At 42.4% G+C, this 19,678-nt stretch overlaps 3 protein-coding genes and 1 non-coding gene across 4 annotated transcripts; 2 read left to right on the forward strand and 2 right to left on the reverse strand.

The window, feature by feature from the left end:
• The first annotated feature begins 679 nt into the window (after positions 1-679).
• On the forward strand, positions 680-774 carry LOC115827286 (small nucleolar RNA U13). Its single transcript, XR_004025933.1, has one exon. It is a non-coding gene; the product is annotated as a small nucleolar RNA U13 (small nucleolar RNA).
• Positions 775-1,273: 499 nt separating this feature from the next.
• On the forward strand, positions 1,274-5,839 carry mak16 (MAK16 homolog (S. cerevisiae)). The gene is made up of 10 exons (XM_030781182.1): positions 1,274-1,429; positions 1,744-1,793; positions 1,896-2,005; positions 2,141-2,205; positions 2,468-2,619; positions 3,079-3,133; positions 3,328-3,402; positions 3,776-3,889; positions 4,958-5,023; positions 5,513-5,839. Exons 1-10 carry the CDS (start codon positions 1,415-1,417, stop codon positions 5,753-5,755), a joined length of 945 nt encoding a protein of 314 aa, XP_030637042.1. The 5' UTR covers positions 1,274-1,414; the 3' UTR covers positions 5,756-5,839.
• A 1,280-nt stretch (positions 5,840-7,119) lies between these two features.
• tti2 (TELO2 interacting protein 2) lies at positions 7,120-11,044 on the reverse strand. The gene is made up of 8 exons (XM_030785501.1): positions 10,966-11,044; positions 9,801-10,481; positions 9,427-9,613; positions 9,032-9,124; positions 8,649-8,833; positions 8,286-8,429; positions 7,698-7,854; positions 7,120-7,322 (listed from the first exon to the last, which is right to left on the reverse strand). Exons 2-8 carry the CDS (start codon positions 10,466-10,468, stop codon positions 7,236-7,238), a joined length of 1,521 nt encoding a protein of 506 aa, XP_030641361.1. The 5' UTR covers positions 10,469-10,481; positions 10,966-11,044; the 3' UTR covers positions 7,120-7,235.
• A 2,032-nt stretch (positions 11,045-13,076) lies between these two features.
• Positions 13,077-19,419, reverse strand: slc18a1 (solute carrier family 18 member A1). Its single transcript, XM_030783463.1, has 15 exons — positions 19,305-19,419; positions 17,781-18,153; positions 17,388-17,446; positions 16,984-17,067; positions 16,661-16,753; positions 16,249-16,338; positions 15,837-15,880; positions 15,603-15,663; positions 15,377-15,472; positions 14,650-14,728; positions 14,255-14,306; positions 13,893-13,956; positions 13,626-13,745; positions 13,355-13,488; positions 13,077-13,184 (listed from the first exon to the last, which is right to left on the reverse strand). The coding sequence occupies exons 1-15, from the start codon at positions 19,417-19,419 to the stop codon at positions 13,077-13,079; spliced, it is 1,572 nt and encodes a 523-aa protein (XP_030639323.1).
• Between the last annotated feature and the right edge of the window lie 259 nt (positions 19,420-19,678).

Genomic DNA, 19,678 nt, shown 5'->3' on the forward strand with positions numbered 1-19,678 from the left:
CTACTGAAGGAAGACAAAGTTACAGTCAGGCGGGCGACAGAGATGCTAACTTTCTTCCCCAATCACAGCTGAGACACCTGGCTACCACAGCGGAGCTAGTGTTTACGCAAGTGGGCAATGTCATCTTAAACATTGGTTGGCTGGTATGGCTGGATAGGATCCAGTTCCAGTTGGATTTTAAACACTCTGGATTATATCCTTAATTATATTTCAAAAGTGTGAATAGATTATAACATATATATTATTGACAGATGTGTGTGCAGTTAACAAATGCATTGATTTCATAAGACAAAATGAGAAAAGAAAAGAACAGAAAAGAAAAGAATATATCAACATTTCGCTCTTGCAGCGGTGGGGGTTCGCAAACCTTAGCGTGCCTCGACGTGAGACATGAGACATCAGAGCCATGTAATATGACGCTCTCTACAACACGTGTGGCGTTGAACAAACCAATGTGGGGTTCCCAGAAAGCTCTTGGGTGAATAAATTACGGAATAAGTAATGGTCTTAGAAATTCTGCGCTTTTTCATAAAATTGAAGCATTTGAGTTTCTCTTTACTCTATATATGGCTATATCTTAGGTAATACAACTACAAAACAGAGTTCTTTCACAGGAACCCGTTTTGTAAAAAAATAGTTCGGATTTTACAAGACGAAATCGGCCCACGTGTCTCTTCTGATCCTTTCGGTTCATACTAATGATGATTGGTCTGTTCTCGCTATTGCGTGAGATGTGCAGCCTCTTGTTACGCATTGCACACGACCCCTCTGAACATGAACCGAGCTACTAGAATACCGAAATGTCAAACAGTGGTAACAAAATGTAAGATTATATCTAAGCGTAAAATAATGTGAGCAACGTTGTTATTGCAAGGTGAGGGAAACAATAGAAAGCTAAGAGATCAGAAGGGTTTTACAATGCGTATCTACTGGATGCTGGCCTCACTAAAACGTTGACTGAACTAGTTACACTGATAAGAAACCAAAGTTCTCACACACTCATATTATTACAATCTGCTACACTTCCCTCTTAGCACATACGATTCAGTTTTACACTGTTATCTAATTTTTAATTGCAATGTAAAGCAACTTTTAATGAATACATCGGCTACCAGGGATTTGTTTACCTACAACCTGAATTTTTTGCCTGCAACAGTGACTCTTGGCTGGTTTTGGAAAGCAGCGTTCAACTGACGTCACATTATTGAAATATCGCGAGACCATTCTTGTCACATGTTTGAATCCAACATGGCATCCACCGGTACTGCATGTGGCGAGAGTTTTGTCGTATGTTAACATACAGATATATTGCTGTGTGGAAACGTTTTGCGACATTCAGTTCTTTTTATAACGACTAATTCGGAGACTACGTGGGTAATTTATTCAGCAAGGACTGTTGAACTAGGAATCTACAATGCAACACGACGACGTAAGCGAAAAGTGTCTGTTTTCTCAGACCAGGATGGGAAGAACAGCTCTCATACTTGACACGACTGATTTAAATTAACTTGGCGCATTCGGGTTTTTCTGTAAAGCACAAACTGACTTTTTAAGGATTGTAGCCGTTGTTCGTTTAATTTGCAGTTGTTGTTCTGTATACTTAAGACTAAAGGAGAACTTTAAGGTCTCAGTGTTTATCAGCCAGCTAACATTAGTTGGTAACAGCAAGGACGTAATGTTATTTTGTTAAGCATGGTTACACAAAATTAGCCATGAATTAATCTAATCCGTCTCCCAAACTAGGTTATATGGGATATTATCGGGAACAAGCAGTTCTGTTCCTACAAAGTAAAGTAAGTACTGAACGCTAACCTCATTTCTTGGACATGAAAATACATAAACTTATAAGGAAAACTGTACTAAATGAAAATGGTTTTACTGTTTGCCTCCCACAGAACAAAGACATCGAATTTCTGCCGGAATGAATACAATATCACGGGACTTTGTAACCGGTCGTCATGTCCGCTTGCCAACAGCCAGTATGCTACGGTTAGAGAGGAAAAAGGTGCCCTCATTCGTTTGACCTGTTTTTAAAATCCTGCATTGTAAATAAAGTGAGCTTTGACATTTCTTAAATGAGGTGTATTGGATATGAGCTTGAAGTAACTGCAGTTTAACGGAACACAATCTGTACTTCCAGGTCAGTGTTTCCTTTACATGAAAGTCATAGAGAGAGCGGCTTTTCCAGCGCGTATGTGGGAGAAGGTGGGTTTTGTTTGCCTCACGTATATGAACTGTGTCGTCATTCCATTCAAATCAATCCTTTGTCAATTTCACATGTCATTAATGAGAAACTGATGGAATCACACTTTGCCTCTGTCTACAAATGATCAAGCTATAAAGTAGAACTTTAGGGGGGTATGCTATGGTATTTGATTCTTGAGAACTTTCCAGTACTGGGTCAAGCTGTCCACAGCATGTTACCTTTACGTCTGTGTAAACTTTGTGTGGTCTTTGTGTCTCGCAGGTAAAGCTGAGTAGAAACTACGAGAAGGCGCTGGAACAAATCGACGAGAATCTCATTTACTGGCCCCGCTTCATTCGGCACAAATGCAAACAGCGTTTCACCAAGATCACGCAGTATCTCATCCGAATCCGCAAACTCACGCTCAAACGACAGTGAGTACGACGTTTTTCGCTGGGAACGCCTCCAACGACACGCTGTCTCGCGCCTGTGTGATCGGTTCACTGATCACGTGATCATTTTGCTGTGTTGTGCATTAAAAATATCAGGTTGTACCTGCACTGCGCACAACCAAAATTTTACTTCTCAGACTACCCCGGCGCAAGAGCAATTCAGTGATGAGACTTATGTATTAATTCTGTCATTATATTTGAAAAGGATATTTATAGTGGGCGTCATTGCTAAGCCCCCAGAATAGAATAGAACAGAACAGAATAGAATAGAACATAATAGAATAGAATATGAGGTATTGTTATAGAATATTACATCTAAATTTTGAGAGGGTCAGTCTTAGGTATACAGAGCCAGTGACCAGTTGTTTGATCAGGTCACACTTTGATTCTGCTGTGCCCCCTACGTATGACATCACGTGTTTTGTGTTTTGCTCTGTACAGGAGGAAACTGGTTCCGCTCAGTAGAAAAGTGGAGAAGAGGGAAAAGAGGAGAGAGGTGTGTGGTTTGCTTTAGATTGCTGAGCTAAGGCTTATTCTTACCCTGCTCCGGTTTTTAATGGCATGGTTGATTTTTTTCTGTGGTGTTGATTGACTGTCTGTTTCTCACGGTATATGATTGTTGGTCAGTTTCTGACTGGATTTTGTCATGACGTTACTGAACTTTTTTGTCTGTTTTCATTTTGATCTCAGGAAAAGGCCCTTATCGCTGCTCAGCTGGACAATGCCATAGAAAAAGAATTACTGGAACGGCTAAAACAGGGCACGGTAAGAGATGGGTTTTGCTGCACTCTCTCCTTCCCTCCCCGTGTGTGTGTGTATGTGTGTCAGTGGGTGGATGGGTGTGTGTGTGTGTGTGTGTGCGTCAGTAGGTGTGTGTGTGTGTATGTGTGTGCTACAGAGCGAAAAGGAGGACTGGAGAGACATATTGCTTGTAAATTTGTTGGTTTTCAAACCAAAGTGAAAGTGTGTGATACTGAATGCCACTGAGAAATGCCAAACTTGATCATCATCCTCTCCCTCTCTCTCTTTCTTTCTATCTCTCTCTTTTTCCCTCTCTCTCTTTCTTTCTCTCTCTTTCTCTCTCTCTCTCTCTCTCTCTCTCTCTCTCTCTCTGTGATGCTGTTTTTTCCCCCCTCAGTATGGAGACATTTATAATTTCCCCATCCACGCCTTTGATAAAGCACTGGAGAGACAGGACGAGGAGGAGAGCGAGTCTGATGAAGAGGAGGAGGAGGAAGAGGAAGACGACGCGGTAAAAATCTCACCGTTCTCATGTCGTTGTCGTCACATAAAACACGAGAGAGAATTTCATTCATTCAAGATTCAAGAGTTTTATTGTCATGTGCACAGCAAAACAGGCAGTTACACTGTACAATGAAATTCTTACTTTGCTCATCCTCCGTTACCAGACGAGTGTGAATAGACAATATATAAATAAGTAGAAAAAAAAAAAATCTTATATGGAGACGATATAAATAGCAAAAGAAACTTATAGAAAAACAAGAGGAGTGAGGTAGATGAATGTGCAGTGTCGCAGTACATGCGCAGTATGTGCAAGGGGGCAGAGAGCAGCAGTCATAAAGTGCATTGTGCAGTATTGCATGATGACAGTGGTGGGACAGCAGCACTAAGAGCTGTCTTGTGTCTGCAGAGTTTAGTGTTCGTTAAGTAATGTGTGTGTTTTCAGTCAGTGGCCCACCAGTCAAAGAGGTTGGAAGGGGCCATGTGTGAAAGAATTCTGCGTGCACATTACATCGCAAGTTATATTTGCCTACCTACTAGTTGTGTTCTCATTTATTATCACTCTGTTGTTTTGTAAATTGCCCTCTGGGCTGGCACCTACTGCACGCCTGGCTGGCCTAGAAGGGGTCTCCTCTCTTTGTGGTCCTTCTCAAGATTTCTCCTATTTTTCCCTAACGTCTGGGTTTTTTGAGGAGTTTTTTCTTGCCCGCTATGAGGATCAAGTCAGGGGGTGCCACCCTGCTCTGTTTTGTTGTAATCCTGTGGGCATGTAAAGCCCTTTGAGACTGTTAACAGTGATATTGGGCTCTAAATAAACTTAAACTTGAACTTGAAACTTATATTTCAGCCCTCTGGCAAATGAAATGTGCATTAATCCAGGTGGTAATAAAGACCATGTTTCATGTGATCAGATGATTATCGCTGAGTTTGTTCGATTTAATGAAAGCAGTCGCCCAGGCTCTTCAGTGTAATTCTCACACTGAACTGATGTTATAGTTGTGAATGTGAACAGTCTACAAAACCCCATAGTTGTGTATTCCCTGTGTCCGTGCTGAAACGATTATTTGCCGTTTGTCAGGATGCTGGGGAGAGAGAGTTTGTTGCAGAGGATGAAATTGAGGAGAGCGATCTCAGCGACTTTGAGGTAATTTTCACAACTTTGATTTTTTGTTTGAATTAATTGAATATGAAAGGGAGGTGGAGTATTTAATGTTAAAAAAAAAAAAAATGCACGGTGAGCTTCACGTGCTCCAACGTTAACTTCGAGAATAGTGGAGAAACGTGTTGATGTTGACGCGTGGAGCTGTGGAGCTATTTTTGTTTTTTTATCCACCTGGGGGGGTATTTCAGAAAGCAGGTTTAGTGAAAACTCAGAGTTAGTTAACTTAGAGAAAGTAGTAAACCTCCTAATAGAAGAGCCCTAAGGCTTTGTTTTGCTAGGAGAATGAAGCCACAGGACTCTTCTGTTAGGAGATTTACTACTTACTCTAAGTTAACTAACTCTGAGTTTTCACTAAACCTGCTTTCTGAAATACCCCCCTGGACCTCCAGTCCTGCATTGTGTCAGAATGTGAGATGTACTGAATAAGTATTTACGGTCGACTGTTAAACATAACCGTACCGTATTCTACAGGATATGAACAAGCTCAAGGGAAGCAGTGATGAGGATGATGACGAAGAGGAGGAGGAAGGATCCAGTGATGAAGAGGAGGAGGAGGAGGATGAGGAGGACATGGAGGAAGAGATGGAAGTGGAGCCGAAGAAGAAGTCGAAAGGAAAAGCGCCGCTCCGCGGGCCCCAGAGGAAGAAGCGAGCGTACGTGGAGATCGAGTACGAGCAGGAGATGGAGCTCACGCAGAAAAGCAAAGCCACGTAGAGTCAGGGAGTGGGTCCTACTGCGTCTGCAAACGCAAAATGACTGTGGACTCCAAACCACCACCCAGTTACAGACACACACACACACACATGCATACATACACATACATACACATACACACACACTCTCAGACTCAGTAAAATCCCTTGTGGGGAGTTGCCATGTTGTCATACTGCAGTATACTTGGCAATGATCGAATTTGTCCTAGCCTGTGTGATTGTCATGTAATCTCTATGCTATTGTCAGCATAGCAAACTCAAAACCCGAGGGCCGCATTTCAGCTCTGCGGTCATCTGGGGGGGGTTTTGTACCATTTTTTCAGTTATTTGTATTAAAATGCTTTGAACGATTTACAGTTTATTTGTTGAACCGTCTCCCAGAGCAGGGGGGTGTTTCTGAAAGCAGGTTGAGCAACTCCTAATAGAGGAGTCCTACGGCTTTGTTTTGTTAGGAGAATGGAGCCACAGGGCTCCTCTATTAGGAGGTTTACTACTTTCTCTGAGTTCACTGACTCTTGAGTTTTCACTAAACCTGCTTTCTGAAACACCCCCAAGATCATTAGAAGATGGGCTGCCCAGAGGGCCAGGGTGTATCTGGATGTCTGGGCTGGTCTTGGTCAGCTCCTGTATCAGTCCCAGAAAACCAGGTGAGGTTACTCTAAAATCAGTCAGTTCATTTAATGAGTCAGTAAAACTACTGATTCACATTGATACTTAGCATGGCTCTCCTGGAGCCAATCTGTGATTAAAAACAGTTAAGTTCTTATGTCTCCAGCTTTTGTTTTTAAAAACATATGAAATTTGATTTTTTTATGGCATGTTTGACGTGTCACCAAAACTTGCTGTCCACACAGCATCACATATGTAAGTAAATCATTTTATTGAAAAACTGAATTTTATGAATCACCCGGGGTGCCAAACTAGTTAAGGGCAAAGCTAAACATGTCTCTGTCTGTGTTCCTCCCATTTTTGTTTTAATTAGAGAAACATGGCAAGTGGTATAAAAACGTATTTATGTATTTAATTATTTCTGGCGAATACAAGCAATTGGATGGAAAAAAAAGTATCATTGAAGATCCAACACCCGCGACATTTTGCTGCGAGCATTCGTATGAATGGTTATACGTGGCGTGTTGGACTGGGAAGGTGAGCGACAGTCCTTTTCAGATACCTGTGCTAAACCAGGTTCTTCAGCAATACTGCAGACCAACTGTATTTTAATAACAACAAAAAAAAAATCTTCCACTCCCACATGTGCTGTGGAGCGTTTTTATTCAGAAAAACCAACAGGATGTGAACGTCGTCGCAGTTTAAAGACAACACACACAAAAGACCTCCAAATGGAATTTTTGATACAGTTCTTGGAAATTCCGTCTCACTTCAGCTGGGTCAGTCTGCTACGGCTCGGCTTTGGTTCGGGCCGGTCCGGGCCAGCCCAGCCCAGGGTTTGCAACGCGTCGCGTTTTAACTGGGTTTCCTTTTCAGTCCTCCTGTACCAGAGTAACTGTCTGTATGCACTTTAACACAGCGTCAGACACACAGGAGCCGTCTACCTCCACCAGCTGTTCCTACAGGAGGCAGGACAGACAGGCCATGAGGTTGGATAGAGGGAGAGAGAAAATGTTAAGTGTGCTGACAGACAGTAGCTTGTAGAATGTCATCAGTATTAAGAATAAAACACAACCAGTACAGCTTTTGATAAACAGTGGGGCATTTTTTTTTCAAATCCATAATTGCTCCTATGCAAAGATAGTTTTTACTTCTAGTCATATTTAATGGAGAAGCGTTACCCTAACGAACTGTAATCCCCAACCACTACAAATCTCGGCCAATAGTGTTTACACAGACATGTCTGTTTTCAGGTAAACTAGCATTTGGTGTAAAGGATGAACCTTTACGCAGGTGGGGTCCGATCCAAAATGCGACCCGGTTCAGACTCTTACCTTCAGTTTTCCCTCCGTGCAGCGATCCAGCAGCATCAGGCAACGAGACGCTCTGTTCATGAGCTCCTCTCTGAGCTTTGGAGCCAGCGGCTCCGACTCGACATCGCACAGAAACCTAAGCAAACTCCGCGTCAGCACGCCCATCCTGCACTCCATCCTGCCGCACACATACACAAAAAAAAAACCAGAGAGAGGACATAAGGCAGGGGTGTCAAACTCCGGTCCTGGAGGGCCGGGGTCCTGCTGTTTTTCTTGGAGACCAACTAAATAGAATCTCTGATAGGTGTGGACACTCTTCAGCCAGTTTTCAAGGTGAAAATCAACAGATAACTAAGAGGTGAAAACAAAAATCAGCAGGACCCCGGCCCTCCAGGACCGGAGTTTGACACCCCTGATGTAAGGTGACTGTCCGCAAGCGCACGCGACAACTTCTATTTGTTTCAGCTCCCGTTATGTTCATAACGTGTTATATTACAGATAGTTACATTACAGATAGTTATTTTCTAGCCAAAACCTCTGGCTCATACCAGAGTTTCCCAACTGGGGGGGAACAAAAAGAGACCTAAAGAGAACTGACGCTAAGCTAACCTCGGCCAGGCAATCTGCAGCAGTTTTTCCAACGCGTCTAAAATGCTAATTCTGGCCTTCTCCTCCGGACCGTCCGAGATCTCCAGATATCCCACAATCACCTTCTCTAGTCTCTTCAGGTGCCGAGCGATGACAATTCCCATCCTAAGAGACAGAAAGGGACTGAATTGTACTTCGGGGTTTGTGGTTTCGTGTAGTAACAAAAGTACTCACAGATTAGATAAAAAGGAAAACAGCGTAAAAAAAAAAAAAACCTCTTAAGATGGTGAAAGCTACACAAAAAAAAAGCTATTACAGATCTGCTCTCAGACGGATTGAAAAATGTGCTAAAAAAAACCAAAAACAAAACCATTCTGGTCTCACTTTTCGATAAAGATGACCAGATTGCTTGCGTAGATGCGGCGTAAGGCAAGCTTATGCTCCATCTCCATATGTGTCAGAACAAGCCGGAGCACTTCGTCGTAGCGGTTTGGTTTCCTCGGCAACCCTGTGTGAGCAGGACGCTTCTCCAAGACCGCCAGCAGGTCTATAATACAGGGCAGAACCACCTGGAGAGAGGATCCAATTCAGTCAGTAAAGGCTAACGGATCAAGGGTAATAAGTTATATCACATCTATTCTCAGCACTGTTCTTCAACTTGCATTTACCTCTATGTGCAAGTATATATATGTGCCCTACATGTGAGTGCTATATATGGTGCGTAAGTAGCAAGTGTGTGTGTGTGTGTGTGTGTGTGTGTGTGTTACCTGTATGAGGGGAGCCTCAGGTGTGTAAAGGTGGTTGAAGAGAGCGTGATAGAGCACTTGAGCTCTGTTGTACTGTCTGAGATCAGCAGCAGGCTGGGCATGGGGTAATAACATTAGAATTAACATAATTGAAAATAGAGTGTCAAAACAAAAGGTGATAAGATCATTGTCATCTTCTTCTGTGTCGTGTCTCTTCTATCACACATCATGACGGCATCACCGTTGAATGATGAATACATGAGGTCACAGGCAGTGAGTCCAAACCAGAAAATGAAAATGAAACACATACATATGGATCTGTTTGGGCTAAATACTGATCCTGGGTCAGCTGTGTGGTGTCTCTCTCTCTCTCTGTATAACTACAGCTAAGCGAGCCTTTTTTCTTTTTAACTCACCACATTTTGAATGATATGATGCAGGCAGTGCACGCCCAGTACTTTATTCTCTGTGCGATAATCATCTGAGATAAGCAGTGATGGTGGAAAGACTTTCTCAAGGTAGTCGGCCAACCAGGGACGTCCCACCTGGACCAACAGCCAGGAGAACACATGCTTCAAAGCCTGATTCTGCTTCCATTTGTCCCTTAAAAAAAGGAGAAAGGCACAATCCTTCAGCATCACCAAGAACAAATTCCATGTCCTCTGTTCTTCTAAAGACAGAGATGTTATGAGCTTGTTTTGTCATGGGATTTTTAAAAGGTGTACAAAGCACAGGTTTCTATCATTTTATTGAGGAACAATCAAACCAAAATAGCTTTCTGCAAACCTACTTTGTCAGCTCGGGCTGCAACGTGTCTAAAATGGATCCTAGAACACCTCTCTGATCACCGCCACTCTTCCCACACAGGAGGTCCAACACAGACCCGCCGCCTGTCGCCCTGACAACCGAGGTCAGAAGTTCCAAAGCGTCCCTTCTAGAAGCTTCATTTGTCCATGGCTGATTCTGCAAATGGGTTACGGCAAATGTACATAAGATGGGGGCGAGCGAACGTGTGAGAGTCCTCACAAATGTCGATTCGCCAGAGCTAGCCAGAGACTCTGCTGCATTTTCAAGCCGACGTGAGAGTGTTAATAATGTAGCGTTAACGGCCTGTGCTTTGGCGGGAATGTCTTCATAGCGGTCTTCTGGTAAAGTACCGCTGTCCGTTTCACACACGGGGAGTGCGGCGTATTGAATTAGCGACTCCAACAATTCCTCGTAAACGCTTCTCAGATCTGAGTTAGCATCATCAAAGAGCCAGTGAACGTCTCCGTTAGAGAACAACCGTTCAGTGCTTTTGAGTATGTTTGGTCGATGCTCCGCAGAGCCCTTGTCATCGAAACGTTCCTGGATCTGACAGAGGACTTCAGCGACTGGACAGGAGGAGAGTCCTGGGAGACCCTCCGGGGCAGAGGCGTCTTTGATTTTTAGCTCTTGCAGAATGTCTGTCAGATCCATCTCTGTGATGCAGCTGTAATGAGGAAATGCAGCACAAATAGACTGAATTTTAAAAATGCCTCATATCCTCACACATCGTGTAACTCGAAAATATACAAATGCATTTTAAGCTTATTGAGCTACCTTCATCACTGTCACAAAAATTGCTATTGTATCAGCTAATAGTCTCACAATATACTATTTAAGTGAAAAGGGTTAGCTACATGGCTCGCTTCAATACACTAATAGTGGAGCAATGATATTGTCCATTTAGGCCTATACCTGGTGGTGCATACAACCGAAGGTGTGACAACCATATTATGGTTAAATTAATACGGATTTGTTTTTCTTCCAAATTCTCTGTAAAGATATTAGGGAGAATGTACAGAGGCAGTGGGAGAAGGTAAAATACTTAAGTAGCATCAGAACACATTTACATGCATAAAACTAAGTGCTCAAAACATTACGTTCATCGCGCTCACCCTCTAAAATGTATGAAAGCGAACTGTTCCACGTACAGTCATTTCTCACGTTCAATCACATGTGGGCCTCCAGTTCGTAACGCCGGCACCGGTTCGTAAGTTCAACAACTTTTCCTTTTTCATATTTTTTTGATTGAATACGGTGTTTCTGGATACATCACATATTATACAATATTTTTAGTCATCAAGACATTAGCGAGAATATTACATCTTGAATATCGCACAGAGATCCAAGTGTGTGAATACAGTGCATCCTCAAAATACTTCCGACATGAAACTGCTACCACTCCGGATGGTTCTCGCATGTATCTTGATGCAAATCACTGACTTATAAAGACAAATTCGCACGTGGAAGAGATTTTAATATAGCAGTTGTTTCGTTTAGAATAGCAGATCTGAAAACAGGTTGAAGGTTATAAATAAAAAACGGACGTCACAGCAAAGGGTAAATTACAGTTTAAGGTTAGCCTCAGGATTGAAGTCCAGGTGCCATTATTACTAAAATAATATACCTAAGACGTTATTTAGAGCAAAGAAACTCCCAGAAAAACTTCGTCAGTTGAGACATTTTGTAGCCATTTATTTATATACGTCAAATGAAAATTTGACGTTTTACAGTTTCAAGACTAAAAAGCTGTCCACGAGCTTGATCCAGCTTAACAGCTCCCTCGAGGGAGCCACTACCACCACTATGCCCATAATTGTTTTATGCATGTTACCGGTAAATTACAATGGCCTGCGAAAACGCCCAGTGACGTTGTCTGCCTGAAGGATTTCTCTGAAATCCTTAAACCTGATAAAACTGAGATAAAGAGGCAACTGACATCTGTTCTGACCAACATTGCACAGTCACATCTATGTTGACATGACTCACCCGAAAGGACGTGATCTTTAGTGTGAGAGGATAGTGTGTATGCAGATATTATCTTTGAAAACGCAATGGAAAAGTAACGCGACGCTAGAGAAAAAAAAATCATTATAATCAGCTTGAAATGATCAAGAGAAAGGAACGTGATTTGTGTGTGTGTGTGTGTGTGTGTGCTGTTGCATTTTGTCGTTTAAGAACATTCCAACTTGTCCAAAAGAATTGGAAAAACAAAAGACTCAGCGACTTAAGTACTTATCCACTGTGATCTCATGAGATTTACAGAAATTTTTGTCGCTGAATTGTTCACTTTAACCGAAGCCTCTTCAGAAGCTTGCTTAGTCTTGCGTTGCATATTTGAGTTTTAATTAACTCGTTAATGAAACTGAGCACTGTAAAGCTACACCAGTGACAATCTGTTTGACCTGCTGTCACGTCTTTCAACCTCATTCGTTTGTCCAACCACTCCTCCACTGATGAACAATTGAAAACGCCGTCAGTGCAGCACTGTAGGAAATGAGAAGAACGTCATGGAAGCCTCTTACTATCGTGCTGATAATTTACTGCCTCAGGGACAATAGAAAATGCCCTACGTGTCGAAGAGGATATTAAATACGATTAAACTGATACATCAAAGTGTCATGAAACAGCTTGACTGATGCAGAAATGCCAGGAAAAGTGTAGCCCTGGACTTGTGAATGTGTAATTGTTAGCCGTTTCCTTGGTGACTTCTCAAACCAGTTTTTAAGTGAAAAAATAATACCGGAACAGTAATTATTTTACAAATTAGATGTCATATCAACACTTATTCATATGAAAATACTATGTGTGATATGTTGGAGACTACTATCTTGATTCTGAAAGAACAGCTACAATAAAGTTATGTCAACAATCAGTTCAAATTATGGATCACAACAAAAATGAAAAATATCAGGATGAAATCGTTTATTGGAATCATTTTACAACCACTTATGAAGGTGCAACTTACTATAAAGAGTGACATGTTGAACAACACTTAGATAAGTGTTATAGCACATAACACAGAGAAAACGATGACACTGAGTGCAGACATACACGGACAGATTTCAAGTTTGAGAAACAAGGACTTCGCAAACCATCCATGACTGATACTTTTGCAAGAGCTAGCTCTGGGTGACCAAGATCCCAACAGTATTGGTAGTCATAACATTGGTGTTGTGTGTGCATGTGTGTGGGATGTGTGCATGAGAGAGAGAGAGAGAGAGAGTGCGCGGGGGGGGGGGGGGGTATTTTGTGTTTTTCATCATTCTTCTGTCTCCTCATCACTGTTATCGCTCAGTGGGAACTCCCGATGCTGCCTTTGTGTGTTGTAGTTCTTCACATGCATGGGGCATTCCTGGTTAATGATAGCCTGGGGAACACAAACAGTATATATTATAACCCTCAGATAAATAATACACAAACACGCCTACGCACAGACACAGATCCAACTATAAGGCACAGTTAAAAGTGTCAATGTGTGGTCACAACAAGTGTGTGTGTGTGTGTGTGCATGTGAGTGTGTGTGTGTGTGTCCCTTACCATCTTCTCCTCTCTGACAGCGGGGCTCTTAAGGAAGTAGCACAGAGGGGCATATGCAATGTTAATGATGCCAATCAAGACCATAAGGTAGGGAAACCCGATGGCACGCACGATTGCGCCCCCTGCAGACGGGCCTGAGACCACATGAAATCAATTAGTTTTCTTCATAAAAACAGAGTGAACCGCTAATCACCTCTGTTTCCACAGCGATCTATATTGATTACCGATTTCAGACTACCGATACTGCACCGGTCAGTTCTCTCTTACTTACCAATGGCAAACCCCAAGCACAAAGCGACGTCAGCGATGGCATAGACACTCCCATAGACGGAGGCATGTCGGATATCCACCAAATATCCCATTATGGCCATCATGGACGAATCCACCATTCCTAATAAACACAGAGAACACCGTCTGAATGCACCTTCTAAGTTTCCAGACGATTACATAAATTAGCAATAGTCATTCTATAGTCATCCAATCTGGGGTTTTTTTTTTTCGCTTTCTTACATCATGTAACTCTATCAAAAGTACTTGCCAATGGCGAAGCCGAGTCCTCCATTTGGGCCGATAAGACCGTATATGTTTTTGGCAAAGGGAACCTGTAGCGTGACACAGCAGTTTAACCGTTATCATCACTCAGTGGTTGACTGGCCTCTAAAGCCCCGTTTACACTTTGCATTAAGATCCGATTTTGGTGATCCGATCACAAGCACACAGCCCCGAATGTGGTCCGAGTGATTGGATCTCGATGTGACCTCAGTGCACATTGGATGCGTTTACACCTGTGCTTTTGAGCTGTCCACCTGTGATCGGATCACCAAAATCGGATCTTAACGCAAGGTGTAAACAGGGCCTTAGTGTCGTGTTGAAGCAGAATGTGGAAAACATGGCGCTTACACAGATCAGGCTGATGCCAACGATAAACATGCCAATCATAGAGCACAGCCACCTAGAGAAAGACAATATGATGACATAGATTATAACAGCTTCACAACAGCCCTTCCGAGAATATATGCCCAGCCACCAACTCTTCAAATGTCTGTGAGACTAGAGCGAAAAAGTGCTTTGTATGGTGGAGCGACAGGATTCATGGTCCAGGATTCAGACGAAACGTTCTGAGACGTTATCAGCCCCTCATGGTTCTGTCTCCCTTAAAATGTGTAAAACATTTTTTTCTTAATTGGTATTTTTTAACATGGCTTAAGGGTTGAGGTCAGTACAGTTTTAAAGATTAACAGACAACACTGTGGTAGAATAAAAACAGATTATTTAAATGCAAAGGGAGAAGGTACCTTCCCATTTTGTTGGCCAGTACTCCAAACAGATTGGTCCCAATGAGGTAAGACACACTGGCGGGCAGAAAAGCCATACCTGTGGAGCATTAGTCCACAATTCAGTGAGGAACAGTGACTCATCAGACAGATGAAATGCAAGGAACAGGCAGTAGAGACAGATAAACGAATCAGACACGAGAGCAAAACATCCCCGTTCTCTCCTCAGATAGCCTGATGTCTCCGCGAAAGCCGCAAAAACCTCTCAACTCCCATTTTCCCAACTTATCAGCACTTCGTATCAGCCAAAAGAACCACATAAAGAGACAATTAAAGTAATATCCTGGGTCTCCTGGCAGGTCTCCTGGGGATTTTATTTCTCTTTAATAACTCTGGAACCTCAATGCGTCTTCCTCCTTTTTTTTTTTATGTTCGGTTGTTTGAACCTGAGGTAATATTTACCTTCTGTTTTACACAGTGATGGAGAAGATAAGACATAAGTAGACTTTTTAAAAGTCTTACAAGTTCTGTTTTATCTGTTTATTTACATCTGTTCTCAAAGTGCCATTGACTATTCTTACTGTATGAAAGCTTTAGAACCATGGAAAGTCACCGAGTGAAACAAAAAAACAGCAGGACCGTGTGAAGGGTGAAGTGAACGTGGAATGAATACTGAATGGAATTGAACTGATTTGAGATTCATTTTTTTTTAATGAATTTGAATCAAAATCAAGACAGACTTTCTTACCCAACTGCCATTTTGGTGGACACATAGTCTGCATCATCCATATAGGTAGAGTTGGCTCTAAAATGGCGACTCCCATGTTAGCAAAGCACAGAGACCCTGAAGTATAGACCAATTACAATACGTTACAGCATAACTTAAATAAAAACAAACAGCAGCAAAAAACTATATAAATGACTTATTACACACAGACACACACGTGTGTGTGTGCACCTGCACACATGCATACCTGCACTGATTAGTATGTATGGGTCTTTGAGCAGGGTTAGTAGAGGTGTACCCTCCACACTCTGGGAGTGAAAATGAGGACAGGACAGTTAAGTCAGGGTTAAATCAGGACAAGGGGCTTGACTGATGACAACAGTACTATACAGTCAAGTTGAGCGTACTGTAAATGACAATTTAAAAAACAAACAAACAAATGCACTGTAAAGAACAAAAAGAAATAAGAGGTGGTTCCTACCCCTGGAGATATCTTTGAGGGCTGAAGGATGCAAAGCTGTAGCGCTGTGAGTGTAGAAAACATATCAGACACTTTGGTGAACTCGACTCAAAGATTTCTTATGAATAAAAGAAAATGCATACTTACGCGCTTAATTCATTTCCAAATGATCGACTACACATACATTGACCCATGGCAACAACAAAAATCCTTTAGAATATTAATTTTTAATCATGTGTTGGCTGAGTGTTTTTGTTTTGTTTGTTTTTTTTTTAACGACAAAAGTGTCTGTCTGTAGTTAAAACTGCAAACCATATTAACAGTCAACAACAATTAACAATCAACTAAACCATTTCATTCGTTGACATAAACTATGTCTAAGATATCGGTAGACGATGTGACAGTGTAACAGCGCAGTGACGGATTAGCTCACCTCCGTCAAACAACGCGAGGAAAGCCAGGACAAGGAACGGTGAACTTTTACCCACAAAATCATACATCACGCTGCCGAACGGAGCTCCAACTGAACCAAAAAAAAAAACATGCACCACACTGGAATCAATCGGCAACTCGAAAATTTCAGTCACGAAACACTTGAATCAAGTGAAAATCTGAAATTCGTGATGTAACCGTCAATAACTGTTTCTAACGTCTACTTTTTCAAAGACGATCGTCCAACGTTTCATCGTATTCCACAACGTGATAAATTGTATCAAAGTGTTGAGTTTGATAACACTGTTACACAGTCTTGTGTTGCTTTGCATTGCGTTACATTACAGTGTTGGACACATTTTCGAGATGTAACTGCACGTTGTGAAAACATTGTGTGGTATCCTGTAACTCACTGAGAACTCCCATAGCTAATCCACCCAGCGCTATTCCCATTGCAATGCCTCTCTCACTGTCATCTGTATATACACTGGCCAGCATCCCTAGTCCTAAACACATTAAAAAAAAAAAAAAAAAAAAATCCATAGTTAGCGTTCTGTTTGTTGTTGTTGTTGTTGTTGTTGTTGTTGCTGTTGTTAAGATAAAACATTAGATTTAATTAGATGTGTATAAAGAAGAAACATTACGTTCTGTTCTGTGATCCATGCATATCTTTAAAGGTTACTGAATATACACACAGACGTAGGCGTGCACACACGTGCACACGCACACGATGTACCTGCCACAGAGGAGAAGGAGGAGCCAATTCCCTGAAGTGAACGGGCGAAAAAAAGCAAGGCATATGTCCCCGAGAAAGCAAACACTGGAGACCAGACGCGCGCGCACACACACACACACACACACACACACACATTAGACCACACATTCATTAGATATGTGGACAAAAGCAGGCCATAAAACGACAGTTTAAAGTGATTAAAATCACACAGAAAGCCAGGAAGGGGAAAAGAGAACCCTCCGCTCTCTGCGATTACAGGTAGCAGTCCAATATTAGCAGATAAATCAAACGTATCAGCGGGGGCTTATGTAATTCTGCCTTTACCGGCTTTAATAGGGGTTATACTGCGACTGATGTGAGTAATGGTTGCCCAATGGAAAAGAAAGGTCTGGTTTTGTACTTACTTATTGTGGAGACAAACATGATGACAAAACCAGCAAACATTGGAATGTGGTATCCAATCCTTCAAAGCAAAAAAAAAAAAGGGGGGGGGGGGGGGTTATTTGGTTAGAAATTTGACCATTCATTCAGACCTTTCCAACCTCCGTTCGATTTTATCATTCATTCATTCATTCATTCATTCATTCATTCATTCACTCTTCCCTCTATATATATTCATTCACTTACTCACTCACTCAAACACTTTTAAAAACCTCTCTGATAGTGGTTTTTAAAACCTCTCTGATAGTGGTTTTTATATGTCAGCATCACTCATATTGATCTTTCATGCAATAAGGAGCGTTGATCCATTTGTACTGAGAAAATATGGGTGCGGATACAACATGGGCAAGATTTACCTGTTTGTTAATGGACCAACAAATGGATTGACTAAGAGTTGCACCAGAGCCTTAGAGGCAAAGAGTAGCCCCACTCTCATGTTCTCTCTGTCCAAAAACTCGCTGTCCTCCTCGCACCCCGACCCCTCCTCCAGTTCACTGTTACCGTTGGAAACGTTATTGCCATGGCTGTCGTTAATGCCACCGTCGACCAGGCTGTGGTTGCCACGGGCGACCTTGAGGTTGTAGGTGGTGTTGTCGTAGAGAGAGATGACGGAGGAGAAAGTGGGCTCGCCCAGGGATGGCACGGGAGTCGGGGAGAAGGAGGAGGTGGAGGAGGAGAGGTTCTGCGTCTCATGTTCCATGGCATATAGGAACGTAGGGATGATGGGAACTGGGAGAGACCGGAGATGACATAGGGGGTCAAGGAGGGAACACAGGCGATCTTTTACAAAAGGCAAACAGAGGGAGAGGAGTGGTGGAGAGAGAGAGAAGGAGAGAGAAAGAGAGAGAGATGGAGAAAGACAAAGAGAAAGGGAGAGAGAGAGACAGAGACAGAGACAGAGATGGAGAAAGACAAAGAGAAAGAGAGAGAGAGAGAGAGAGAGAGCAATGGAGAAAGACAAAGAGAAAGAAAGAGAGAGAGAGATGGAGAAAGAAAGAGAGAAAGAGAGAGAGAGAGAAAGAGAGAGAGAGAGTGGTGTGGATATGTATGCCTGTTTCTGTGTCTCTTTTTGTTAGAGATCATGTCACCCTCCATGGTTGTGTGTATGTATCTGTTTGTGTGTGGATGTGTGTGTGTGTGTGTGGGTGTGTGTGTGTGTATGTGTGTGCGTGCATGCGTGCGTGTGTGTGTACGTGTGTGTGTGTGTGTGTGTGTGTGTGTTGCGGATAAGTTGGGTACTCTCTGTCTGTCTGATGTAATCTGCATGTTGTACTGTGTAGGTCAGAGCAGAAGAGGCCATGTAAATGCCACAGACAGACACAGCACAAAGTAAGCCCATTTACTTAATGTTACAGTTCTCAACTGTCCACCTTTCCTCCACCCTCCCATTCTCCTCTCTCTTTCCTCACCTCATCTATTCTCAGAGAAAACGTTCATCCAAAACATTCATTACCAGAGGAGACTGGAGAGGAAAAAAACCAGTACACCACAAGTTTGTCTGTTTTAAATGTACTCTACATGTGTGACAATAGTGGTGGATTGGGGAGGGCGAGGGGGGGGGGGGGGTTGTTTTTACATAATCCTCTCACATAAAAGACTCACAAACAGAAAGGAGATATCCCCATTGTACAAGAGGTTCATTGAAAAATGACTCTGAAATGAGCTCTTTGATAAAACAGGTAAAGTTGACTCTGGAAAAACAACACTCACAAGTTTCCTGTGTATGACATCCAGCCCTTGGCGCTGGATTAAAAAGCGTTAGTTCACAAAATGAGGCCCCTTTGGATGGTGTTTTTGTGTGTGTGTGTGTGTGTGTGTGTGTGTCTGTGTGTGTGTGTGTCTGTGTGTGTGTGTCTGTGTGTGAAAGGGTGTTCACTCACCCACGACAGTCAGCAGCATGTTATCCAGAAGCAAAGCCACACACACGACCACGAGGACCAGGCGTGGCGACCCCCTGCTCTCCCTTAACCACTCCATAGGGTTTAGCACAGGCATTTCTTATCACGATCACTGCGCCGCAATCTGAACAAATTATGATCCAACATTACAGATGATTTTAGATTACAATCCAGCACTCGCAAACAAATTTACGGTTTCTCGTCCATTACAGACCAATCATACAGAATGTTTGAGTAATAGTTCTACTTGGGTGGATTTTTACGAATCGCATGTACGTGATAAATGGATTTATTTAAGAGCTAAATGAGTGAAATGTTAATTTTAGCATCATCTCAATCATGTTAACTGTATGGAA

The sequence above is a fragment of the Chanos chanos genome, chromosome 1 (assembly GCF_902362185.1).
Source record: "Chanos chanos chromosome 1, fChaCha1.1, whole genome shotgun sequence".
Taxonomy (NCBI): Eukaryota; Metazoa; Chordata; class Actinopteri; order Gonorynchiformes; family Chanidae; genus Chanos; species Chanos chanos.